General features: G+C 38.5%; 1 protein-coding gene across 4 annotated transcripts in view; it reads left to right on the forward strand.

Moving 5' to 3' along the window:
* The window catches only part of RIMS1 (regulating synaptic membrane exocytosis 1), a 329877-nt gene that overhangs the window by 246995 nt on the left and 55278 nt on the right, over positions 1 to 27604 (forward strand). For all 4 annotated transcript variants that reach the window (XM_075046444.1, XM_075046446.1, XM_075046445.1 and 1 more), the window contains 2 exons: positions 4537 to 4649; positions 13715 to 13881. In XM_075046444.1, coding sequence (XP_074902545.1) covers positions 4537 to 4649; positions 13715 to 13881 — 280 coding nt within the window. The remainder of the gene's footprint in view (positions 1 to 4536; positions 4650 to 13714; positions 13882 to 27604) is intronic.

Below are 27604 nucleotides of genomic sequence, written 5' to 3' on the forward strand. Positions count from 1 at the left end.
CAAAACCTTTCTTTACGATGGAAATATATACCAAGAACTGCCTTTAATGGTAATCAAAACTCCTTTTATCACAAGAAATACAAGCAAGTTTTTAAATTACTTTTTGAATAAAAACCTGACTCTTCCATTATGTGCATGTGTTAAATTATTCTTTTAGTAATCCCATGATCACCTCTGCAAAGATTGGAAATCCAGATGTTTAGTTATACTTCCAGCATGTAGCATGTTTAGAGTGCTGTAAGATCTGTTGTGAATTACAGTACGAAGTGAACAGTCTTCACAAGGATGTTTCTTGAATGACATGTGAGGAGGAGACCCAGGAGGAGCTGATGGACCTGCTAGCCTATGGAATGGGAGAGGATCTTAATCTTTGTAGACCATGTCTTCTTCCTTTGAATCCCATTCACAGTGGAAGCCAGATGGGACTTAGCAGTGAGTTGAATAATAAACTAAGTAATAGCTAAGGGAACTTTTCTTTGTTTGACAGAAGACCATTCAGAACTACTTTGGGCAGTTAATTCTTGGTTGCTTGGTGTGGTGGGTTGACCCAGGCCAGCAATTAAGCTCCCTCCAGCTGCTCACTCATTCCACCTGCCACGGTGGGATGGGAAAGAGAATTTGAAGAGCAGTAGTGAGTTAAAAACTCATGAGCCAAGATAAAGACAGTTTAATAAGTGAAGGGGGAAAAATGAAGAAAAAGGAAAAAAACCACAAACCCCACCACCAAGTGATGCAAAGGCAATCAATCACTGACCACCTCCCACCAGCAGACCAATGCCCAGCCTGTCTCTAAGCAACAGCAACCTTGGGAAGACTACCCCCAGTTTTATTGCTGAGGATGATGCTCTATGGTATGGAATGTCCCTTTGGTCAGTTGGGGTCAGCTGTCCCAGATGTTTCCCCTCCCAATGGGGGTGGTGGAGCAGCATGAGAAACAGAGAAGGCCTTGGTGCTGTGCAAGCACTGCTCAGCAATTGCTAAAACATCGGTGTGTTATCAACACTGGTTTAGTCACAAATCTAAAACTCAGCACCGTACAGGCTGCTGTGAAGAAAACTACCTCCATCCCAGCCAGACCCAGTACACCTGGGATTACAGGAGTCAGACCGGTTTATAAATATATTAATGGAATTGAAGTATAACATTTTGATTCCATTCGTATGTCTGTCTTTTCTCTCCTGCATGGCTTGATTGTTTATGTACATCCTTGTTGTACAGCCTTCACATGGTTTAGTAGTAGTAAAAACCTTAGCTCTAAACTTGCACCCCTTATCTAAGCAGTCTGCTCAATGAGTTCTCTTCTTTCAATTACTTCTTACACTGATTGATCTCGCATCTGAATCAGCAGCTCTTGAAGAGATGAGAGTTATAGCTCTTTGAAGCATCACTTCTGACACCAAAGAGAGTAACATGTTGACATAACTGCTATTGATGGTGGTTGTACCACTAATTTGAGACACTTATGGTAAACCTCCATAATTTGAATTCTAGGGCCGCTGTAGAATTTAAAGGTCTTGGGATTACAGTGCTTCGATCTGTAAATTACTGTGTAGTCCTACCTCTCAAGAGCTCCAGGAAAAGCACTCTGTACATACTGATGTCCTAAAAGAAAGTAGATCCATATTTTTCTAAGAGGCAGGTTAAGTCCTTGAAGTATTGTTTATGTCAAATTTTCGTTACCTGTGGTAACCAGCTGTGTTCCCAGAAAGTAATGTGATTGTATGGTGGCGTTACCTCTGGTTGTTACAGCTTTTGCTAATGTGCTTTTGCTCCTGTGTTAGATTTTTTTCTGCTTCTTGTGATTAATGTGTAAAGAGTATACCAGGCTACTTATCAGGCAGCTGAAATTTTCCGTCACAGAACTGAGCTGGATACAACATGTGCTCAGATGTGCATGGTAAACAAAGCTGGAAGAAAGAACACAGTTGTATCTTCTAGAGCAGACTTACATTTCACACAGTTGCTTGCTTAGAAATGCATTAACAGCTAATTGGTGCTAAATTACTTTTTACTCCATGCACACAAACCCAAATATCTCCATTAGAGAATTTAGATTTACTTCACAGTCCTCGTTAATTGTTCTCATGCTATTTTATATAATGATATCTAATAATGAAAACCAGAACATAAGCGTGTTGTTAAGTTTAAGGATTTAAACATAACAAAAATCAAGAATTATGGAGTTAAGGTTGAATATTTACCCAACCTCAACTGCAGTAATTTTCACGTATAGTCACCGAATTAGCAGCTCATTACATAATAGAATATTCTTTCTCAGGTATTGCAAGTAATACTGAGTAACATTATATCATATAGATTATTTAGTATAATGTACAGTTGACAGGGTGAAACACCTAAGTCACACAGTGAAAGGGTTATTTTCTAGAGTAACTGTAATTTGTGCACCATACACATATAGGGCTAAATTTTTAAAGGGGTCTCAATTTTCCCTCTTATTTTATATCCTCACGCAAGTATGATAGGATTAAGATATCTGAGTTTTTTTACTTCAGTCACTATTTGGTATATCTTAATCCTTTCGTATCTGTCCTTAAAATAAGAGGCCATCTTTAAAAATTTCACCTAAAGTGCTCAATTTTGCCTTCAGATACCTCCATGCAACTTCCATTGAAGTAATTGGAGCTGTGCCTGCATATCTGATGGTGGAACTGGACTCATTGCAATTAAGGTACACATTTACCGACATAATTAGTCATCCGGAATAATTGCTGGGCTCAGTGTGACATTCTGCATGTGCAGAATTTCCTAGATTGGACCCTCTGCGTGTGGGAGATTGAAGATTACAATGATAACTTTATTTCATGCCTTAAACTTGTAGCTGTAGCAGAATTTTAATGTAATTTGCTATATTTAATTTTCCTATTTTTAAGTAAGAAATGTGGAAGGAGGACATGAAAGCAACATATTTTTCACAGTGATGTCTTTGTATATTTTTTCATACCCAGCCAGCGCACAGACATTCCATCATTTCCACAAGCATATTACGGATGGTACGTGCATGCACACTTGTGATTTGTGCAGTAGCACACACTTTAAAATATCCAACCCTGAGTGTACTGTTTGGGGTTTGGTTTTTCTTTCATATCTTTGTGCTTGTAAAGCACAGACAAAAAAATAGATGTGTAAAGAATTCCGCAGTTAACAGCATAAAACCCACATATGAGAACTTTGGTACCTCTTAATTCACAATACAGATCTTTAAACAACATGATAGAGTACTTATCTTCCACTAATTTAAAATTCTCTGTGTTTTGTGATTGAAAATAGATTCTATGCAGCTTTTAAATTAGTGTCTTTCTCCTGTCACTGGTCTGGGGAGGGCTGTTTACAAAAAAACTTGACTTTTAAAACTCATTGTTTTGGAGAGTCATATAAATCCATGGTTGACCCAAAAGCAGAAGATTTTGCAAATAAAATGCCAGTCTTGAATTTGTGACCACACAAAAAATTCTAACTAAGGGAAGTTGTTCTGGGATGTTATAACCTGTTAAAACACAATGAGCATAGTGAGTACTTCTATTATTTAGAGTAGTCACTGATGACTACTTAGGTCCAGTTCTAGAACTGTTAAAAAGTGCCAGTTTTCAAGGTATTCTTTTATTGCTATTCCTTTGCATTTATAGTGGCCCAAGTTTAAGTATATATAGTTGCCTCTGAAAATTACCCACTACCACAAAGGTTAACTTATTTTAAGGAACCCTTAGCCCACAGGCTTTCACACCACTCTTTCCGTTAGTCCAAGGTCATCTTCCTGTGGCAAGCACAGCCAAGATTAATTGCCATAACTTGTTCAAATTGAAGAAAATGCTCTTTATAGCACCACAACTTCTTAAAGGTTTGAGATTAGATTTCTTTTTTTAAACAAACATGTCATAGGGAAGTTGAAAGCACAAGAACAAATAATTTCTTTGAAATAGAAGTGAACATTAGAGAGCAAAGTAGTACTTTTAAAGGACTTTTTATAAAAAAAATCGCTAGAAAATTACTGTATTTTTTACTATGACTGGTTGAATGGATAAATTATTCTTCTCAAATAATCTTTAGCTATGGTAAGCAGTTATGTTTTAAGATAGTAGGAGGAGTTAATTACTTTAAATTTTAATACCTGTTTAATGCAATTATTCTTAGAATGCTACTGTAATATTTTCTACATTTAGGCAATACCTGGTTAGATGATCATGGATTTATGTCCCTTGCATCCAGAATACTTAACAGGTTTATAATTCAGCCTATCACCTAAATTCTTTCACTCTTTTCATATCTGTTGCACCAGCTTGATTATGTATAGAAAATTGGGATGTCTGCCCATTTTCAGGTAAACACTCTTGCAATGGAAGTGGTTGATTTCTTGACATAAGTGTTCCTTTGTTCTGTGTTTACACCCTGCTTGTTCTACATGTTTGTACATTTCTTTGTTTCACTGAGATGGAAATAAGCTAAAATTGTTGCTAAACCACTGGTTTTTCCAAAAAGTTTTCACTGTTTTTAATTTATTTTCATTGTGTGTTTTTGCAGCAAGCTTAGTAGTGGAGGAGCGAACGAGACAGATGAAAATGAAAGTGCACCGTTATAATCAGACATCAGGGTCTGGTTCTAGCCAAGAACATGAGCGTGAGCAATATACCAAGGTAAAGTCAGTAGTATTGAAATGGTACTTTGGCTTGAAAATTGAAGGCATAAACCTGTTTATTTAAAATATTATATAACCCTCAAGAACATTGTGTTATAACGCCTGACAGAAATGTCTTTGAGTGATAGCTTTTTAACATCATTTTTACCCCCATCTAATGTGCATTAGACTTAGTCTTTAATGTCTAAATGAGTCTAAAATGAGTCTGCAAAAAACAGAACACTTCAAAACTAATTCAAGGAAGAAAGATCCTTCAACAGGTGTTAAACAAATCCATGTCACCTCTAGCTTAGGAAGTCCCTGGCCTGAAAATCCCTGGAGACTGGAAAAGTGGGCCATGGAAGTATTGTGGGATGTTGGCCCTATTCTTTGGTTCTTCTCTAAGCCCTTGCTGGTTTCTGATGTGTGGAGAGCTAGACAGAATTAGATCCAATCCCATGCAGATGTTCTCATGTTTGTATAATTTTTTTACATCCTAATAATGTCACAGATAAAGTATTTCCTTTCTTGAAATACATACTGATTACTTTGATCTCCTTTCATAAAGATTTCCTCTGATAATTAAGTGTACATGAAATTACATTAATGAAGCTATATAGAGGGACTTTTTTTTCTTGATAATACTAAAATGATATCCCACAGCCTTGTATGTTTAAAACTGTATAGGCTTCTGAACAAACTGCTGAAATCATCTCGCACATCTGCACTGCCACTTTTACAAATCAAGCTGTGAGGGACTGGAGCTGAACTTTCGGCTAAAGACGTTTTGCCTTGTGATGTCTAACAGAGGGGGAACATTTGCAAAAGTCAGGAGGGAAAATGTTTAGTTAGATTCGGTGTTTCCTTTTAGAAATACAGCACTGTGTTGGTGTAGGCAGAGTAAAGGGCAGAGGCAAAACCAGCAGTAACTCAGTTGTGGGGGAAGCATTCCTACAACTCTTTTCTTCTGGTGCCACTGAGAGTTAAGTGCTTTTAATGAGTGACCACGGGACGGCACTTTGAATGTAAAAGTCCACCGTAAAAAATTCAAAGACACACATAGAAACTGTGTGCATTAAAAATAAGGTCTCAGAATAACAGTAGTTGGAAGAAAATCACAGCTTTTATTAACTTAGATTTTTGTGCTTCAAGACCCACTTTTCAAAGACTTTCTTCTCATCAGTAAGAACTAAACGCTTGTATTTTTATTTCTGCATTTTGTAAGAGATGACCATTCCATTTGCGAGCAGGTGCTATACAGAAAGCAAGCACCATCGTCAAGCTCTCAAGAGCTGCGGACATCAGAATGTTCCTGGCATTTGTTCTGGCAGTGCAGGCACTGGACTTTCTGTCCTTGCCCCTCCAGGGTCACTTCCCCATGTTTCACAGAACTGCTGCGTGCTCCTGGAGACACAGGTTAAAATGACAGATAAGTGAGGTACTCAGCAGAAACAAAATCAGAAATTTACTTTAGGGACTGGTAAATAGGAAATTGGGCAATCTAGCTTGTAATATCTAACAGATTTGAAAGATTTGTTCAAGATCTTGTTACAGTTAAATATGGAGATAACTTTAACAAGGATGTTTCTTTTTTGAGACCACCTCACTGTGAACGCAGAATGTAAATGAAACTGTTCTCAAAGGGAAGAGAAATAAGAGAATCAAGGCTTTAGGCCCTCAGTTGCCAAATTGTGGGATATCAGTGCTATTAAAAAAACCCAACAGTTGGGATGGAAATTTCCAAAGAGATCATCTCTCAGAAGACAGAATTTGTATATTAATTAGAAGAGCTCATTTGATATTGGGTTTGCCATTACCTTCGCAAGAGGTCAACTCAGGACAAGAGGGTGAGATGCAGCATGTCTCTCTGGTACTTCCCAACCAGTTAACATGTTAAAAAATTAGTAAAAATGGGTTTGATAAAGTTTGCAGGAGAGAAAGGTAATGCGCGATCTGAGGACTTTGGCCAGGATGACCAAACATATATCTTTGTTCCCAGTGAAAGGCCAGTTTTCTGATTTGGATTAACTGTGCTTACAGATTGATTCAAATGTTTGTATTTTTTCATTATGAAACATATATTTTTTAATCCTGACTCTCTTTAATATTTATCATAAGCATTATTTTTGCTCCTCAATATATTTTTCTTAGTGGGTTAATGTAGATCCGGTGGTTAAATACTCGTTGGAAAACATCAACCTGCAATGTTACAAATTTCTCTTATCCTCTAGTACCTAGAGTTTTCTAGTATCATCTTTTGTATTTAAATATATGTGGAAACGAAATCAAAATTGAAATCACACCACAATGAGTACAAAATGGAACAAACTCTGTTGAAAATTGGTTTATTCAGAATTTTTTTTAAAAAGTATGACCACAACTTTGAGGAAGCAAATTCTCTGTCCGCTGTTATAAGAAAAATATTTTTGGAGTACCCAGTGTTCTGACAGATATGTACTCCTTTCCATGCTAAAACAGGAGTAAGGAGAATGTATTAGTTGTCCTGGACTTTAAATCCAAAAATCTTTAACTTTTCATGTATTTTCTACATGAAAATGGTGTAGTCCTAGATAGGATGGTAAAACCTACAATAAATTTTTAAGTGTTGAGGTCAAATTATATTAGCACATTCTAACACTGTACTATATTCAGTGATGTATCTGTTTGCTTCATATCTCTATGGTGATAGTCACCACTTTAAAAGTGTTACTAAAGCAAACCTTGTGCTACTGCCTTTCTTTACCCTCAGAAGAAGCTGAAAGTCAAGAAAATAAACCTGACAGATGAAGGTTTAGACAGCTCTAATGAAAATGTAGTAAGTTATATCAGGTGGTGCAGTAAGCTGATGACTAAGACATCTAAGGACTTAGGACTATACCTAATTTCTGCTGCCAAAATCTGTGAAAATTCTTTGAAAGCTGCAAGAGCAAGACTTACTTGAAATAAAAAAGAAAAAATGCTCAGTGGTCTAATAGACATTTTTGGGATGGTGAGAAAGAAATATTAAATGGCTATTAAAGAAATGGCAGCTGCAAGCAAAGTTTGTCCCTCTTCAGCAGAAATGCTTCTTTCTTTCCCAAGTAGCACTGTTTGCCCACTTCTTCAGAAAATAAGTATTTATAATTATTAGAGAAGTTATGCTGTGTTGCACATTGAGAAAATATTCCCTTCTACTTTTCAGAGCAAACAGCTCACGTGGATTTGATTCTTCCACTATTTTAGCATTTGCAAATATGCTTGGTTTATTACATATAAAATTCTCTGAACCTTTCAAAAGTTTTCCTTCAGTCCGGACTGGTTCTCCTTTGCAATAGTTAATTATGTGTATGCAAAATTAATTCCTTAAATTTAAATATGTTTTCTCTTATACTGAAGCAAGCATTTTTTTCAGAGGTATCATAACATGGCTTTTGCAATTTCCAGTCCATTTCTGGTGCATTTCTTCCATTTTTGTAATTTCTCCCTCTCAGTTTCTCAACCTTCTAATCTCCGTAAGCAAGCACTAGTTTTTCAAGCATTCATCATGCAATTTAGTGTGTAAACATTTTTAAACTTCTCTGGTTTAAACATTCATTAATGGATTTTGAATAGGTAACTGTCTGCTCTACAACATTTGTATAGGTCTTGATGGCTGTTCCGCTCTAATTGTTTTGAGACTTTCACAGAGCTCACATCCTTATTTCCTTCAGTTCCAGTGGAGAGACTCCATAATTTATGTGAAACAGTTAAATTCCAAAAAGCTAAATGAAAAAAAGAAAAAAACAAAACAATAAACCCTCTATGGATTTGGCAAAAAGGTTTAAAGAGCAGCTTTAAACATCTGTCTGCCTTCTTTCTTGTGTATTGGTAAGGCTGTCGTGGCTAGTAACCACATATTTGTGCTGTTTCAGTGTTCATGAGAATAAAAACACTTTGGCAGCATAGTATTGGATTTGCATAGATATAAATGACAGTATATCTTAATTAGGCTTTTAATTCAAAATACAGTAAGTTTTTTATTCCAGATGCCACACGCAGAACACAAACTTCATGCTGCAGCTGCTCCAGCTTTCCAGAGAATGTGCAACACATTTTTTTTGGAAGGACTGTGTATTCAAGAGAGTTACTGATCAGAACACTGTAGTATATACTTAATAGTATAAAGTAAAAAAAAAAAAGTAAAGTAAAAGGCTATGTATAGAAAATGCTCTCGGACATTGATGTGATGAGTATCTTCTTTTAATCTCCTTTCATCCGCTTTCAAGAAAAAAAATATTTACTAAATATCGCATTGATGGAACAGTCGTCCCAGTACTGGTAGGGTTTCACAAAATTCAGTGAGGTCTATTCATTCGCCTCGTGGGCTTCACTGCAGTTTTCCCATGGTTTGACTTGCTCATTTTTACTGTTCCCTGTTAGGTAGTTGAGTGGGGTTCCCAATAGCTGAGTTGGATACCATTATGGGGAGAGTTACTCAGAATCACTGGTGCTTACTGGGTGCCGGGCCATCAGGTGAGCTGCTCCTAAGACAGACACCCAGGGGCTGGAAGGAGTCAGAGATAAGGCCTGGACATCATACCCCATTTTTCTCCTTTTGCTGGTGTAGAAGCAGCAGCAACTCCACAGGTGGTAAAGTGAATGGAAGAACTGCATTTCAGCTGTCTATATTTCCAATAGTTCTATTGAAAAAACTTCTGTCTTTGTAGTGCAGAAGTAGACAGTGCAGATAGATAGTTTGTATATTTGAAGCTAGCTGCTATTGTTTAAAAAAACCAGGCCTACTCTTTAGTAATTGCTGTCAAAGTTGCTGCAAACTTCAGCAACTCTCCTAATGTGATAAATAGTGCACCTCGGAATAGAAATGTTACATAAGCTTTAACTCTGTGAGATATAGAGTTGAGGGAGAAGTGATTGCACTGAAAATTCACTTTATTTTGAAGCTTCAAAATTATGTAATATTTAAATATAACATGACAGGGAAATTTATTGTGAATACATGCAGAGTTATGATGAGCAGGACTGTATCATATTATGTTTGAGCCCAGTTGGCAAACTGCAGGCATTGCTTTAATGCAGATACCAAATAAGTGGCTCTTAGCCCGTGACATTTGCCTTCTGAATCATAAGTTCAGGTGTATTGCAACAGTAAAATATTCTTCTTTTAATGATCACTGCTTCGTGGGAGAGTACTATTTGCTTCTGTCTATATTTGAGGGGAAAAAAGGTTAGCTTCAAAACTGCTTTCAGTTTTTTTCATCTGTTAGCTGAGCTGACTGATTATCAGATTGTACTGAAAAGGGGTAACCGGTAGGGAATAAGCAGGAAAAGTTGTATGCCTCCTGTAGAGGACAGTGAATTCAGTAGAAGCAGCAGCTATAGGAAGGAAGAGCTAAATCCGGAAAATGTAAATGCTGTAGCACTCAGCGTTAACTTTCAGCATCACCACTTTTTGTGCTAATCTTTTTCTGTGAAGGGAAGGGTTTTCAGTTTCTTGGGAATCACAGCCCTGGCATACAGCATGAAGGGGTAGTAAAAGTTCAACCATGCCATGAAAAACTCATTTAGGAAGGGATGCTCCATGTTTTATGCAGTAGCTCTGTGATTGGGATACCAAGGCAAGTAGAAGACATGGATTCAGTTTTTTCTTTATCTCCCATCTCGCTGTAAAATTCTGTTTACCAGCGTATGAAAGGCAGGCTGTTAAGCCAGTCTGATACTTACAAAGCAATTCCATTTTGTACAGACTGCTGGACTATAGGGAGCAAGAGAAAGTGAGGGTATCTACACAGTCCCCACTTACGGGGGATGATACCTGGGCTGACCACCCTGCAGCAATAAATGGTTTCATATTGACTCTAAACAGTCATTCACTGAGGCTGAGTCCCTAAACAGTCACTGATACACAAGCAGGGACTTATGACTTCTGTTCCAGTATCCTAACCAGTAAGCTGGACAACCATGCTTGATGCTTTCTCTCTCTCTCCTCCCCATCTTTCCCAGCCCATGTAGGTAGCCCATTAAATGTGGAGCAAATTCTGTACGAGTGAAACAGAGGGTCTTCTGCTGCTTCACATGGCATATATAGTCCATTGTGTTCAACTTCGTTATTTTGCTGTTGAATAATAAATTGACTGCTAAACAAACAGCAGGATTCAGATGTGGTTTGGGTCAAAGGCCAGCAGCCTATACCTCCCTCAACACAGAAGAAGAAGAAGGGCTTCCAGCAGGACAAGGGAAATGACTGGAGCTGGCCTTGATGGTTCCCTTCACGGGAGAGCTCAGACTGGGTCAGCCTTCTCCAGCACCGTGTTGTGCTTGCTCAGCGACCACATGAATCTTCTTCTACCATTCCAGATTTACTGTATGCACTCTCAAACCAAGGGCCTCAAAGAGAATGTGGACTTTTTGGTGAGGAAGAAAAGTAACTAGACATCGTAATGATGGAGGGGGGAAGTCAGATTGTCTTCAGCCAATATAAATAAAACATGGAGCTATTGCTGAGACACTCTGTTACCATGCATAAAACCCCATATATTTGAGAGAGATTGCATGGTTATATTTTAAACAAAGTATTTTTAAAACCTCACCTGCAGAGGAGTCATTTCTAGATCTAGTTTAAATATATAGGAAAGGTGAAATCCCTATTTCACTGAAGTCAACAGAAATTTTATTATTTAATACAATCATGTATTTTTGCAGTTTGCAATTCTATTTTGCTCAATGGAAAGCCAGAACATTCCATGTGTTCAGATACTTTTCATGTTTTTAGATGTCTCATTTTAGGAAAGCTTAAAGGATTCATTAGGAATTCTGTGGGAATATTTCATAAAATATCAAGGCTGGCTCAGGAGTGGGGAAGTTTAACTTAAACTGGAAAAAATTAACCATTCAGTTTTCCAGTCTCTGAATATTTATGTTTAGCCTAAGTAAAAAGTTTTCATAGCTTTTATTCTGGCTTTGAATTTTTTTTAGACTTTAGAAGAAAAATATGTCATCTAAAGAAATTTAAATATTCCATTATTATGAAATAGAGCTGATAAGAATTAGTGTGCTCTGTATTTCCCTTTCAGAGAGGTTTATTTTGGAGTCTGAAAGAGGGCAAGCATCAAAATTATTTATCAGACTCTACAAGCCATTTCCAAAAGGTGATCTGAATAAACATAGCAGCACAGTCTCACCTTAATCCTGTTGGTCATTTATATTCAAGTAAGTCACACCTAGTTACTTGGAAAGAGAATCTCCAAATAAATCCTTGCTGTAGTTGAAAATATTTTTAAATATTGGAGTTCTTGAGTCTTCTGTGTTACCCACTTTATTAAACCAGAGGTCTGCTGCATCTGTTTCCATGTCAAGCCTGTTAGACATGTTATTTGAGCTCAAAGTCATCATGCTCGAAGCTACTCTGAAATTATCTGCAGAGTTTCATTTAGTATTTCAAACTGAAAATGTACCCTTAGTAAACCAGAGCTTTCCCTCCTGCAGATGTTTTTATTCAGTCAGCCAGTGCAAGCCCCTCACAGGGTATTGCTGAGAGTTTCCTCAATGCACAGTCCTCAGGTCAAACCCCCAAGTTTTTATTAATAAATTAGCTTGTGTTTTTAATTTTGGTGTATGCCTTCCAGGAGCTGTGAGTAACCCCGAAACACACGCTGAGACACTAAATGTGTATGACCTCCATTTCTCCTACAGATTTCTATATTTACAGTCAGTGCTTAGGATCCTCTTTATTCCCTCCCCTTCTCTACTCCCGTTAACTTCCTCATGTATCTTAGATGTTTTACCAAGAGGTTTCCAAGTGTGCTGTGGAGACCTCAAACATAGTTGCTGAAAGGCTCTGGAGCAAGAGAAGATAAACCTGGCTTGAGGACAGGAGGCCTGATACCTTCACCTGTACAAGCCTGAGCTTGTGTTTGACAGGCTTTTAAAGTTAAGTCATGACATTTGCTGACTGACTCAGCCCGTAACCCAGTGCTTAGTTGAGCTGGGGATATTCACAGACTGTCACAGTTTTCCATATAATTCATAAATAAATTTTTATGACTTGCAATTTTGCAGAGCACAGATCTGGAAAATGAACTCCCTAGCGTGTCATGTCAAACACTGCCTAGTCTTCCCACGTGTTAATAGTTTTCCCATAATATGCCCTGGGAGGTATACCACTGTTTTAGTCGCTTCCCAGCCAAGGCTACCTTGCTTTCTATTGGTAGTGGTTTTTAGGCTTGCGAGCCTGGCAATGATTTGATCCTCATATCTGTGTGACTGAAAATTTAGGTAAGTGTGACATTGCTAGGATTGAAGCTTCCTTTTATACACGTCTGACTGATGATGTGAGTAATATGAGCTTTATGTGATAGGCGGTGTGGTGTCACAGTTGGTTTTAACTAATCAAAGCTGCTGCTGTTAGCGAAAGGGAAAAGACTTCTACCCTCGTCCACATATTCCTCCTGCTGGGTCTTCTGCTAGTTCTCAGACATGTGTGCATATAAAACCAACTAGATCAGGGAACTGATCTGCCTGAGAACAAATACTATTTTTGCTCAGTTAGCTTTGTGCCTGACTAGTCCTCTAGTATCATGATACAAAGAGATATTTTGATGTAGAAAATGTAGGGGTTTTTCCTTTTCTGATAGAACTTAGGTATTGGAATCAATCCCCAATGTCAGCTTCATGTGGCATTACATTTCATTCAGACTCACACGCAGTTCTCCTGTTCCAGACTAACTCTGTACAGGTATTTCGTAGCATGTTTATTTAGTATTTGAAAAGTTGAAAAAAGGGTCTATAGCCAAATAGATGGTATGCATGTGCTTGAGAAGATGTGTGTCTGCTGCATAAATACTTCATTGTTATAGTTCCAGCATACTAAAGAACCAGCAGCCTATTTCAATTCCAATGCTGTAATTTATTTCAAGTGTCTTAGTCCATAAATATCATGTTTGATTTCTTCACTAGACATAAAGACATTATTTAATATAGGCATTTTTCTGAATTCATACAGTTTTGTTAGATGTAAAAACAGAATTGTCATACTTAGGTCACTTGTTGTCTCAATATATGCGCTATGTTTTGATGAGAATCCTCACCCTTTCTTTTCTTGATCTCTAGTATAATATACAAACAGATCAGTACAGAAGTTGTGATAACGTCTCTGCCAAATCATCAGATAGTGATGTCAGTGATGTGTCAGCCATTTCCCGAACCAGCAGTGCCTCACGCCTCAGCAGCACAAGTTTTATGTCAGAGCAATCTGAACGCCCTCGGGGCAGAATCAGGTGAGTTCTCAGTGCAGCTTCAATTGTATCACACGCCCTCTTTCATTTAGTGCCAAAATACAATCAGAAATTATTGAAATGAGATGACCATAAGATATTATGAAAACATAAGAGAACATAAGAATTTATGAAAAATGTTATGCACGTATAAACCGTCTTCCTTTGCTAGCCTAAAATGACTATGATGATTTTTGCAGTTGTGCATCTAAAACAGAAAGCAAACTTCCCATGAGGAGGTGACAGATTAACGTATCTGTGGCAAGTGAAACTTGAACACACATTATCATGTCATTGCTAGCTATGAATCAGTATAATCTATATGCCAATAAGGTATTACAGCAGAAACATTACTAGATTTTTAATCTAAAGAATTTTCTTTCAAGAAGGCTTTGTTTTCCCTTCTTGCAATCTATGTATTCATTTCCTTACATACCTGCTTTTATTTTGCTTTTTCCATGCATATGATGAATTACTAGATTTGAAACAAGTACTTGTATAGTAATTTTGATATCTCTGGTTCAAAAGTAGTTTAATTCATTTGCGTTATCAATAACTAAATATCTTTTTCATCTTTGATAATAACCTATTCTTGGTTTAGTGCTTTTTTAGATACACAGTTCCTGTCTTCATTTAACTTAATGACAAAACTCTCACCAGCTATAAGGGCTGTAGGATTGGCTTGGTAGTCTATAATTACATCTACCAATGTCTAAACTCTCAAAAATTTGACTTTAAGTGTTATAAGACACAAGAAGAATTAGGAAGTATAAAAAAAAAAATCCCTATGGAGGAAATCAGTCAGATAAAAGTCTGGATGGCATAATTTACAACTTCGGAACACTTCTAGACAGACCACTATCTGACAAGTCCAGCTGGAGGCTCTTTGATCTGTTCATGCAATGGGAAGGAGTGTTAAGGAAATCAGAAACTGGCCTCTATATATGAACTAGCTCCACCTCATTTTCTTTGTTAAGGAAAGTTGACGAGGGTATTCAAAGTCATGTTTCAGATTGCTGAAATTATAACCTGGGAGCTTCAGTAATCCATAATCCAGCAGAACACTGCAGTGGAACTGTAAATGTATTTAAAGTTATTGAAGTGTTTAAAGTTATTTCAATTCATGTGTTTAAATGCTGCATTTCATTGTGTCCTAGCTTTTCAGTATTTGTCTCTTACAGAGGGCTTTAGTCATACCAAAATTCTTGTATTTTCTAGACATTGAATTTTCTCAACTAGGTCCTGTCACAGGGCAGGTTGAAAAAAATAGGATTCTTTTCCCGTAAATATGTTGAACAGATTTTATCAGAGATGTTCCTTGGGTTCAGAATGTCTGATCACAAATATCAGAATGAGGAAAACCAGTAACCTCATGTGAGGCTGGGAAGGGGGAAACCTAGGGTCAAATCCTTGCTTCTGTTCAACCTCTTCCATTCTAATGAGTAGCAGAGCACCCTGGGTACAGGATTAGCCGACCTAGTTAGTGTACAAAACCAAGTGTCTGCAATGGGAGCTCCAGTTCACCTTCGCTCTAGACCCCTAAAGTGAGATATAAGTAGAATTCAGATGCCTTCCCTTTCTGATACCGTCCACAGAATCCATACCTCAGAGATTAGGCACTTTATACTTGCTTGCTCTAATTTTCTCTAAATTCAGGTAGTACTTCCACAGTGAACAAAGTGTATAGTAATAATATACAGCGCAGCTCATTCAGTAGAAATATGAGGAAGAAATTAACAGAGCATAAATGACTCATAAATTTAAATATTTTTCTTCTAAGCTGGCAGAGGTTTTGCTTCCCTGAAAGACCTGTTTAAGTGGGACATGCCTAATGTACTGTCTTTGCAATTAGCCTATTTCAACCATTAAGTGCAGTGGAGTGAAATTTAAAATAATTTTGATGTTATGTTGGAAAACATTGTATCCAGCAGATTAACATCCACTGTTCAAAATTTTCCATTTGAGTTGTGCACACTTTATTTTTGGATGATTGCCTAGCATCGCTATAAAAAGGTCAAAGTCTTTAGAGACCTGCAAAAATGTTGTATCATGGGAATTAGATATCAAAAGAGATCAGAATGAAAGGAGGTTGGGTGTTGAAGAAAAGAAAAAGGAGAAGGCATTTTGCTGATGATCTGAGCCATAGTCAGCTTCCTACCCTCCTGTGTCTGTACTGGTAGCCTCTGGCACATAGTCTTTAGTCAATTCTTTGTGCAGTTTACTTATTACATGGAAATGAAGAGTTAATTTGGGGAAAGCGTTGACTGTATTACAAACAATTTTTTCACAGTGACATTCGTGCTGTTTAACTTTAGCCTTAAAAACTACATATCTACAGTAGAATTGACGTAAAAAAATAGGGGTTTGTTAAATCATCTAACTTCCCTAAGTCATCGTTAAAAGGAAAAAAACACCTACTATCTTCAATGGTTCACCTCATCTTCAGATAGATGTCAAAGACAGGTGAATTGTCCTCTTCTAGCATTAATTGTTGAAGGAACCCTAGATGACTATTTTAGATCGGTTGCTTTAATTTTAGACATCTAAAATTAAGTGAAATGGATTCTTTCTCTTAATTACTAATGTTTCTTTAAGTTCAAGGTATTAGAAATTTGGATTTCAAGTTTGATTAGTAATTTGAAGTTCAAATTTTATTTTTGCCTGCAAGGAACCAGATGTTAACCTATATCAAGCAGGATGGGATGGGGTGGGGTGGGGTGGTCGAGCGAGAGAGGCAAGGAAATGAGCATTTTTTGACTTCTGTTTTACTGGAACCATATGTCCACCATCTTCACTTGGAAGTGTGTCAGCCCAGTGGTCATGGCAAGTGTGTGAGTGTAATGTTAGGTTTAAAGACAGTTTGTTGAACTGCCTGGTTTTTATGCACCTACTTTTGTTCTCCAGATACCTTCTGGAGATGAGAGCTATGAAGAACCTAGTAAGCACATAGAAGTTCAAAGGAGGTGGCCCAGTTTCAGCCATCTCACTAAACTAAGTCATTCAACTAGTATCCTTAGGTGTCTTTTGTATCCAGAAGAAAACCACACAAATTCAGAATACACAAGCAAGATTCCTGGTATGCATCACCTTTCGAATGGGTGTCTCCATCTCTTTCTCCGTTGAGTAGAGAAAAATGAATCTTAGGGCTATTGACCAGCAAGCTGAGTAAATTAAATGGAGAAGTGTGACTGGAGAGTACTCCAGAGTTCAGATTAGTAACCTGAAGTGAAACTGTGCTCCTCTAACATTTCTGCATGAGCTAAAAAGCACCGGTTAGTTATTCCTGTTACAGTCATGGTGTCAAATTTCTGAATGTGAAGCGTGCCAGCTTAAGACAGCGGTAGTTTTAGTTAATGTTGTTAGTCAATATAACCCCGTCATCCCTCATATTAATGCATCCGTGAAAAGGGATATAAATTAAGCTCCTAGACATATCCTAGACATACAAGATACTGTCCTTTTTAGGGCTGCAGGAAAGTAAACTTTTGTTGTAATTTTGTACAAAATATGATTACTTTTAAATGTCAGAAGGACCGAGGTTTCAGCTTATAGTAAGTGTGGTTTACATCCACTAACTTCACCACCAGTTCTGCCAGCACAAACAGCTTCCTGACCTTTCCTCACAAATCCTAATGGAGGAAAGATCCTTAAAAAATCTAGCTAATGCCTTTTCCCTATCAATCCGGGCAGAATCGATCTCTCTCTCTCTTCTCTGTCAGTTTTGAAGACTTGAGATTCTGTCATTTCAGACAATGTATTCTATATTATCCTATGTTTATTAATAGTTATTTCTTTATTCAAAGCAGTGAAGATTTTGAAACCCAGAAGCACATCTCTCTTTCTTGTGGATCTAAAGTCTATGTGTATGAGCTGTAAGTGTAGAACAATTTGTGGGGGTTTTCAGCAATTTTTAATATTAATAAGTAACTCTGGTTACATTACTCAATCTACACTGTGCTTTTAATAAGGTACAGCATTTATAGAATGAAACACTGTCTGAACAGCAAGGATAAAACCAGTCGATGCAGAACAACAGAAATACTGTGCATCTTATTTGAATAGCTAGATAACACTCTAGCTATTCTTTGGGTCAAAACTCCCAAACTTAAGGTTTTTTAGTATTAGGAAACTTGAACATGTTGAAGAAGTTAGTAACGTAGTGAGAATGAAAGCAAATCTTCCTTCTCCTTTACTCAATGACAAGACTATGTGTAAACCTTTTAAGGCAGAAGACTAATTTCATTCCTACATTATATTTGTAATTGAATTACCTGTCAGAAAACTGTGACATAGCATGCATGGAAAATACCATTAGTTAATCTTCAGTCTGGAGATTTTGTTGATTAACACTTCTAATAGGTTGCAAGAGGGAATTATGATTGATGCATGTTCTAAATATAAGTATATAAAATAACTTCTTAATTTCTAATTTGTTAGCATTTTCAGGTGAATGTCATAACAAATGGCTATGCATGGATAAACTAGTCTGCATATGAAATTCTTCCGAACATCTTTCTTGCTACCATCCCGGGAAGTCTGGTTGACTGCCATGCCCTCTAGTGGAAGTGCAGGCAAATATCAGGAATTTTTGTTCTGGGAACAAAATGTTCTGGGACTTTTGACTTGAATCAGAGGCAGACTTGTGAATTTGGCTTGCCATGGCATTTGGAGTTGGTGTGTATTTCATGACTGAAGTCAGATTACCAGTCCTTCTTTATGGAGGTTTGTTTTCATCAGTCATGGTCTTTATGCATTCATAATACAGTCAAGCAATACTTTGTGCCTGTGTATGCTACAGATGTTACTGTATACCACTCAGGAACATTTCTCACATCCTAAATGAAGCAGAAGGAAATTTTTCACGGTTTAATGCAAATGATTGATAAGTAAGAATCCATGTTAAATACATGGTGATTAATCAGTGCCATATGGGCTTGATCAGACAAAGAAGGGCATTTGCTCGCTTCATTAAAAATTATGCCCAATGATGTCATTGCATCATTTTTCATTAGGGGCCTGCTTAATGCAAAGACACCTGGATGTCTTGGTGACGTCAAGTAGGGAACTGTCATGCATGGTAAAGGTGAGCTGGAGGCTTCTGGTTTGGAGGATTTAGCAAGTTGGCTACCATAAAGTGTTTCACTTAAATCTGATTGAGCGAAATTGCTAAATATATGAAAGAGTAGATAACTAGTTTTAAGGTGAATTTCTCTCAGTGTATCTGGGTTTCAAACAAATTGCCCCTGCATTAGGAATATCACTGTTATTCCTCCTTTTAAAATTGAAAACCACATCTTTATTAAGAATTACATTTAGTATCTTAATAAATGTATGTGCCATATTTTAATCTGGTTTTACATGCTTTGCTTAATTGAATGCTTAAGTTTAATTTATATATTTTAAATGAGCTTATCAAAGAAAGAAGGTAATATGATGAGTTGTAACAGTGGACTTAAACCAGTCCTAATTTATTTCACATATTATACCATGCCACTGAATGGCTTGTATCAGAAACTCGTATTTGCTTCTTGGGATTCAGGTATGCTCTCAGCACATTACTGAAGGAAAAAAACTGGTTTTGGTTCATACTGTCAGACTTTATCTGACAAACAGTTTCATCCCCAATTTTCAGAACAGCATATACAACTTGCATGTAGCTGTTACTCTTTCCATACACTAGAACTTTAGTGCTCGTACACTTGAGCTTTGGACCAGGAGCAATGGAGGAGGGAAATGCCGACACGTGATCAAGTGAGGAATGGTCGATGGGTTGATAAGCAAAGGGTGCAGGGTGACGGAGACAGGCAGGACCTCGTAATCAACAAACAGGGCAGGAAGGAGCCCGCCCCAAGTGTATGCAAGTGAGTAAGGATGTGCTTGAGAGGAGAGCATTTGGGGGAAGCTCTCATACCTTTATCTGGGAGATCAGCACAAGTGGGTGGCTTTCTAAATGGCCCACGCTCTAATGCATGGGGAGCAAACAAGAGGAATTAGAGGTATGTTGTGCAGCTGCGGGGCTGTGATCTCATCATGATCACAGAGACGTGGTGGGATAGCTGACATGACTGGAGTGTTGCAATCCATGGAAGCACAGGGCAGAACGGCAAGGAAGGGTGTTATGTGAGAGAGCAGAGTTATGCAGGGAGCTCTGCCTAGAGATGGGTGATGAACCAGCTGAGAGTTTATGGGTAAAGATTAGAGGGCCACACAATGTCATGGTGTTGTGAGTGTCTGCTATGGACTTCCTGATCAGGACGAAGAAGTAGATGAAACCTTCTTCCAACAACTGGAAGTTTCACATTCACAGGCTCTGGCTTTGATGGGGAACTTAAACCGTCTTTGTATCTGCTGTTTGAGCAATGCAGTAGGGCACAAGCAATCCAGGAGGTTTCTGTAGTGCACTGATGACGAGAGGGCATATCTGGACCAAGGACTCAGCAGAGGATGATCAGATCAGGGAACAGTTAAGCAAACTGGACATGTACAGGTTGTTGGCATGTGACAAAATGCACCCATGAATACTAAATGAGCGGTGCTGACCGATGTCATTGCCACTCAATAATCTTTGGAACGTCATGGCAACCGGGGAATGTTCTTGAAGACTAGAAGAAAGAAATTGTCACTACTATCTTCAAGAAGGGCAAGGGGGATCTGGTGAATTATAGGCCTGCCAGCCTCAGCTCAGCCCCTGGGAGGGTGATGGAACAAATAATCCTGGAAACCATTTCCAAATGTACAGAACAAGAGGGTGATTGTGAATAGTCAGCATGTATTTACAAAGGGGAAGTCATGCCTGACCAACCTGATAGCCATCTTTCATTAGTTGACTCGCTTGGTGGATGAGAGGAGAACAGCAGATGTTCTCTATGTTGTCTTTAGTAATTAGGCTTTCAGCACTCTATTCCAAAGCATCCTCATAGACAAACTGAGGAAGGACAGCCTAATTAAGTGAGCAGTGAGGCAGACTGAAAACTGGCTGAACGCCAGGCTCAGAGTGTTGTGATTGTGACACAAAGTCCATCTGGAGGCAAGTCACTAGTGGTATACGCTGGGGGTCAATGTTGTGGCAGTACTGTTGAACATCTTCATGAGTGACTGGGATGATGGCACAGAGGGCACCCTCAGCAGACTTGCAGACAACAGAAAACTGATGGGAATGGTTGATAGACTAGGTGGGTCTGACGCTATTCAGAGGGTCCTCGACAGGATGGAGAAATGGGCCAATAGGAACCTCGCGAAACTGAACAAGGAAAACGCAAAATCCTGCATCTGGGGAGGAATAACCCCATGTACCCTTACACACTGGGGGCTCACAGCTGGGAAACAGCTTGAGCTGGAAAGCAGCTTTGGAGGAGAGACCCTAGGATCCTTGTAGACACTAAGTTGAAAGTGAGCCAGCAATGCCTCTTTGCATTAAAGAAGGCCAACGCTACCATGGGTTGCATTAGGAATAGTGTTGCTAGCAGGCTGAGCAGTGTGATCCTTCCCCTCTACTCGGCTCTAGTGAGACACATCTGGAGTGCTGAGTCTAGTTCTGGGCTCCCCAGTACAAGAGACATGGAGCTACTCGATCAAGTTCACCAACGGACCATAAAGATGATGAAGGGATTGGAGCATCTGTCATACAAGGAGATGCTGAGAGAGCTGGGAGTGTTCATGGAGAAGAGAAGGCTCAGGAGGGATCTTACCAATATGCATAAATGCCTCATGAGAGAGAGTAAAGACAGAGCCAGGCTCTTCTCAGTGAAAGGGTGAGAGGCAATTGGTACAAACTGCAATTAGGGAAATCCCACTTAAACATAAGAAGGCTCAATCTGTGACACCAGTAGTGTAGATGAGGTTTCCTGCACAGTGTCATTAATTCTGCCCTAACCAACACATGGAAGAATCCATTTGCTTTTTTCATAACCATAATACTTGGTTGTGCTGGTTGTGTAGCAATTGGCCAAAATAGTCAAAAACTCTAACCATGTCAGAAGCTGTGCCTTTGGAGGCATAGTTACAGCTAGATGGTTTCCTCAGTTCCCTAAATCTCCTTTAGAGTCCTTTCTCCTCGAATATTGAGCATGCATGAAGGGCCAGCTGATACCAGTGTGGACCGTGGTACAGTGTTCTCTTCAGCACCCTGCTCCTGCTCTTTCCTCTGCAGGCTCTCCTTGCCACTTCAACCAGGAGGAAAACTGAGAAACTTAGGTCTTTTTTCTGTCCCCTCAGAGTTTTGATTGGCAATAGTTACTGAGAGGGAAGATCCGGTGAATCTAAATTAGCTTTCAGATATAACTGTACTTTCCAAATATCCTTAATTTTTTGTACTGAAAAGGAACTGTCTGCTAATTAATGAATCTGCTGTTCATTTCTTTCTTTTAAAAGGAATGAACTTATTAAAGTTGGGTTTGAGCGTGACTGAAGATATACACTAAAAATCTGAATGTCCCTGTGAAACTGAAGATAACACAGCTGGTGTGTCGTGCAACTTTTTGGATCCAGGGCTTTTGCCCAACTCCCAACAATTCTTCAAGTTTGTCAGCAGGCATTAGAAGTACCCTCTGCTATGTCTCTGTCAGTCTCTAAGAAAATAACCTAATGTTGTTCTGCTGATGGTACTCTCGTGCAAGGAGCTAACTAGAAATGAGGGCATTTAAATATTTTCTTTCCAAAGCTTTTGGGGACTCTCCTAGTTACTGTGACAATTCTGGAAACTCACACTTCTGGAGAGGGAGCCTGCTGGCGTTATGTACATGTAGGAGACTCCGTAGCACAAGATAGGGTCCCTGTCCTTATGCTGTTGTACTTTTTTGTCCTGTTAGTTACTGTGGAGCCAGTTTCTTCAAGCTCTTAAGGTGATGAGCTTGCAAACTCTAAGCCAGGCAAAGGCTCCCAGTGACTCAAATAAGACCTCTCCCTTCCCCGCTTCTAGACCTGCCCAGAGACATTCCACTTGGAGTTCATTGGGAAATGGTGAGTGCTGACTGGCTGCTTTTCTATGCTTGTAGCTCCCTCTCATTTAGAAATGTTTGTGCACGTAGATCCCTCTTTCTTTTCAGAGTTGCATTTCATGCTGCATATTGTGCTGTTCTCTTACATAAAACGCTCAGTGTCGTTAGTGTGGAGCAGATGAAGTAACTGGAGGTTTGCCGTCTCATTGAGGACAAACGGCAGCATTGATCTGCAGAAGACCTCTCAAGAAGATGTAGTCAGAGAGCACTCTCTGGATTGGAAATAGATTTTCTCCCATTGGTTTTCCATCCTCCCACATAGTACATTGGATCTAGTTTAATACAATTTATGGTGATGAGGGAGAATGGAGTAGAGAGAGTCTAAAGGGTCTTCTGACTTCTTCTCAGCCTTCCCAATAGTGCTGCCTGTTACCACCCTAAATGTATGTGATGTGACCTGGGCAATAAAGTTGTTCAGTCCTTCCCCCACCCTCTGGTTAGACTAGGGCTGCATCCATCCTTGTCAGCTCACGGGTTCACTCGAAATGCAGCAGTACTGCGCCACAGAGCCAGCTGAGCGAAGTTAAAACACCAAGGCTTTTCACGCGTTTCAGTTGATGAGACTGAGGTCTGTGTTGAAATAAAGAAACCCACTCGTTTCATGTTAATTACTAAAGTAATTAAAATCTGCATATTGAGTTTGTGCTATAGTGGACAGGGTGTAGTTAAGATTCTTCACTCATAGAAAAAAACCAAAATGTAAAATCTTTTCATTATTATTGTGGGCAGAACTAGTGGAGGCAACAACGGAAGAACACTGCAGTTTATTCATCAATAAAAGCAAATCACCTGGAAAATGGGAACAAATTCGCAGGTAGTTTCAAACTGGCTTTGTGTGGGATGTTCACTATGCCACACTCATGATCTAAACCTAGGAGGGGATCCTGAAAATGTGGTGAATATTACAGATATTTTTGTACTTTGCATATGTTTGATCCCGTGTTCCTTACACAAACCTGTGTGTCAGGGCAAGTTCACGTTATATAAAGAAAGGATTGAGCTATATAAATTTGCAGTGAAATGTGCAGTACTGTAGCTTAGCATGAGAGGGATCCATTTGGGTATACTAGACCAAACTGGACATTGCTGATTTTTATAGCTCTTGCTACCGGTATTCTGTATAAAAATAACTATTATTCTAACTGTGCAAGATGCTATCAGCCCAGATCCTTGTCTGGCAAAGCAGACATTGTCCTGCAGTTGGAAGCATGGTGGTTCCTCATTCTAGGATTTTGAGGGCCTTCAGGGTGTCATACTGGAAGACATAGCAGATTCATCTTATACACTATATATGCTGCAGCAGTGCTAAACAGATTAAAAAAAAAAAATCTTATTACTTGCATGCCTCCTGCATGCCTAGCTGTATGCCGTCAGGTGTTAATGATCACAGTGTTCTAGCAGTGTGCTCATCTGGGTCGTCTTCTCAGTAGAAGTCAATGTTAGCAGTATATGAAGGGCTAGATCCCAGCGACTATAAATCTCCACAGCTCCACAAACAGCCATGTGGCAATATCAGTCTGCATCACATTGAAAATCTAGTCCTTAATCAGCCTTTTCAAAAGGGTGTTTCTTGTTTTCGTGGTTAAATTCTGCTACATGCAGCATTTCAGAACATCACTGTGGAAGATCTGTTACACGTTTCTCAGGCCTAAAGCACCACACAGTCAATTACATACCTGTAGCAGTACCAGAAATTATTAATTCTGCTGCATATATATTCACATATGAATCAGATCAGCCTTTCTTTTCAGAAATTTTAACTCCAGGTAATTACAGCTTGTCACATTTATAAAGAATCTTGGACAAAGTTCTCATTTGCTATTCATCTTCCATATTACATCTGCTTCAAAGCCTCCATAGCTAAGCACTTGCAAATTAATAGATGGCTGCAGTTGTAATTTATCAGCTGGACTGTGGATCATCAGAATCTATGCTTCAATATGATTTTTTTTTAATCAATTGTCAAAGCCCCAGTGCAGAGGCGTTCATTGAAACAATACTCATTTCTGTTCATAATGCAAACTGGCATGGCTTTGGGGAGATAATACAGAAGTTGTCCTCTTTTCTGAAGTTTTCATTTTTATGATTTTTTTAATGGTCAAAATTATGAGAGAGTTCCCAATTTATTTTTTAAATTATGTCTCTGCAAACTTAGCTTGACTGAAGAGTATTTCTTGACCTGAGTATTTCTTTCTCATGACAACTTGTAGGTCCTGCAATTTCCAGGTACAAATTTTTTTCAGGTAACTAGAATGTACTTCATGTGATTATGAAATCCTCCATCTTCTCTGTAAACAGGAATCCTTCCTTTCTAAGAAAGAAATATGAGATAATAGAACTAGGCTACTCTGATTAAAGCAATTCATACATTGATAATGCAATAATATATTTCTTTTGTGCTTAAATGTACAAATAACAGAAAAATCAGAAATAAGTGGCTCTTTCTTCTAATTTGAATAATTAAATCATACCGATTTTTATAGCTATTACAGCTTAGAATCAAATTTCAAGCCTCACACTTTAAGCTACAAGATCAACTTTTAGGGTTTAAGTTATAGTTCAGTAAGCTGTAACTGAAAAACTGTGTAACACTTGTAAGTATATAAAGTCTCTCAAATTCCTAGGAACTAAATATCTGTTTTCTATCTTCAATGTGTAGCAGCTGCATTTTATTATACTATTGTCTGTTACATTATAGTCCTCTAGTACTAGGTGGCTTTCAGAGTCTAAAGTTTTTTAACTATGTAATTTCTCAATTAATAATATATTGAGTGAAATTCTTTAAAAGTCAGATAAAAATTTAATTGGGGGGGGGGGAGTTGGCCCTTCTTCAAATGTGTCTTCTGCTAGAGGGAACAATGCATAGTGTTCCCCAGGATTAAATTTATTGAATTACTTTCTGTTTCTAGAACCTCCTGTGGTCCAGTTTTTCAGCTTAGACTGGTTAGGGGATTTTTGTTGCTTCTGAGCAGAAGAGAGAATTACCTTAAACTGTTTTACCTTAAAGAAAAATCTGTTGCTAATTTTCATTCTTCACTGGAAATGTTGAGCCAGTCTGTCCACCATTTTTTGTCATGCCCCAAAAATGAAATAATGCAAGTAATGTAAGAGAGACTTCACTGTAGTTTGATTCTTCTTTTTTACCTAGCTAAGTTCCACAGAAATCCAGGGTGTAACCCAGAGACTCTAATAGAGCAGAAAAACATAGAATTTTTTCCTTAAACACTCTTTCTGTTTTAACTTCACAAGCCCTTAGAATTTAGTGTAAGGAAGGAGAGACTTTTGCAGAGGCAGATCAGACATCACTGAAACAGAAACACTCTGAGTTAACAGCCCAGTTTGACCCGGTGTTGAGGCCAGCTTCCTCTTCGTGGAAAGAAAGGAGGTTTTGATTCAAGGCACTGTTACAGAGCTCAAATTGCTGGGATTCCCTGCTGAACTGGGATGTCAAAATGTTTAAATAGTCACTCTATATATCGACAGGGAACATCACCAAGGGATGGCCAGCAGAGCACAGTGGTCTGATTCTTCGTTGGAAGGTCTCTCTTCATTCTCTCTTTGGTTTGCTTTTGTTGTGTTGACGTTTGTACCAAGATGGGTGTTTGGGGGGGGGAATTTGCAGGGAATTGAGCATTTGAAGCTAATCTTCATATCAGCAAGCTTAGCTGTGCGCAAGGAGGGGAGAAGATTAATGGCTTTTTCTGTTGCACAACAGTAACAAGCAGTGAGTGACCATCCGCAGTAAGGGGAAGGGAAGGATAGTGAGCTACAGCCCACGTGCGCAAGAAGAACCAGATGGTTTCGGTGAAGGATGAATAAGCGCTCCCCACAACCGATGAAGGGTTGTAGTTAGTGATTTATACTCAGGTTCAGTGAAGTATGTAGCTTGTGCTGTGCCACATGTGTTTTGCTGGAAGGGAAAAGATTCAAGTCCGTGGCAGCACTTTGCTGAATCAGGATGTTAAGCACTTGTTTGTGTGTTTTATTCTGGCTGGCTGGACTTCTGCATTGCATTGAGTGCTTGCATTGAATTGTCAAGTACTTTCCCATTCCTGTTAGCTTCAGGAATTAGACTGTCTCAGCACTTGTGTTAATAAGCTAATTAAGCACATGTTAGTAATGACCGTCTGCTTTGATTTCCCAGATATATTTTAACATTTATTTATTTGTAATTTTTAAATACATGCTATTCAAGTCAGTATTAGAACTAAGATACTGCACTGCTTTAGCTTTTGTTCAGCATGACTACAACAGTAATGGTATTCCAATTTGAGATTAAAAAAGACTCATAAATACCAGAAGACAACTTCTGTATTTATGACACTAATTATATTGCTGATAATTTGCCCGTGTATGACTGTTTCTGTGTAGTCAAGGTTTCTGCTGTAAACAAGACATTTAGGGTCACTAAGTAGTGACTGATTTTCTTATATAATGTAATAAGCAATGTTTATTGTGCAGTGGCTTCAGGGTTTATAGTTCTGTGTTTAAATACTGAGAGAGATTAATTAGTTGATATTGCAATGGAGAGCATCTTCCCTCCCATAGCTAGAATAGGAGCATCCATAATGTAGCCAGTGCTGCTGACAGACTGAAGACTTTCCATGGGTTTTACTATTAAAAATAAACAATAAAAGCCCTCATTGGATTCATAGCCATATATCTGCTATGTTTTCAGAAGATTTCTTTTTATCCTGGAATTTTCCATTGCAAAGTCTTTATTTAAAAAC

Source organism: Buteo buteo, chromosome 15 (assembly GCF_964188355.1).
Source record: "Buteo buteo chromosome 15, bButBut1.hap1.1, whole genome shotgun sequence".
In the NCBI taxonomy this organism is placed as follows: Eukaryota; Metazoa; Chordata; class Aves; order Accipitriformes; family Accipitridae; genus Buteo; species Buteo buteo.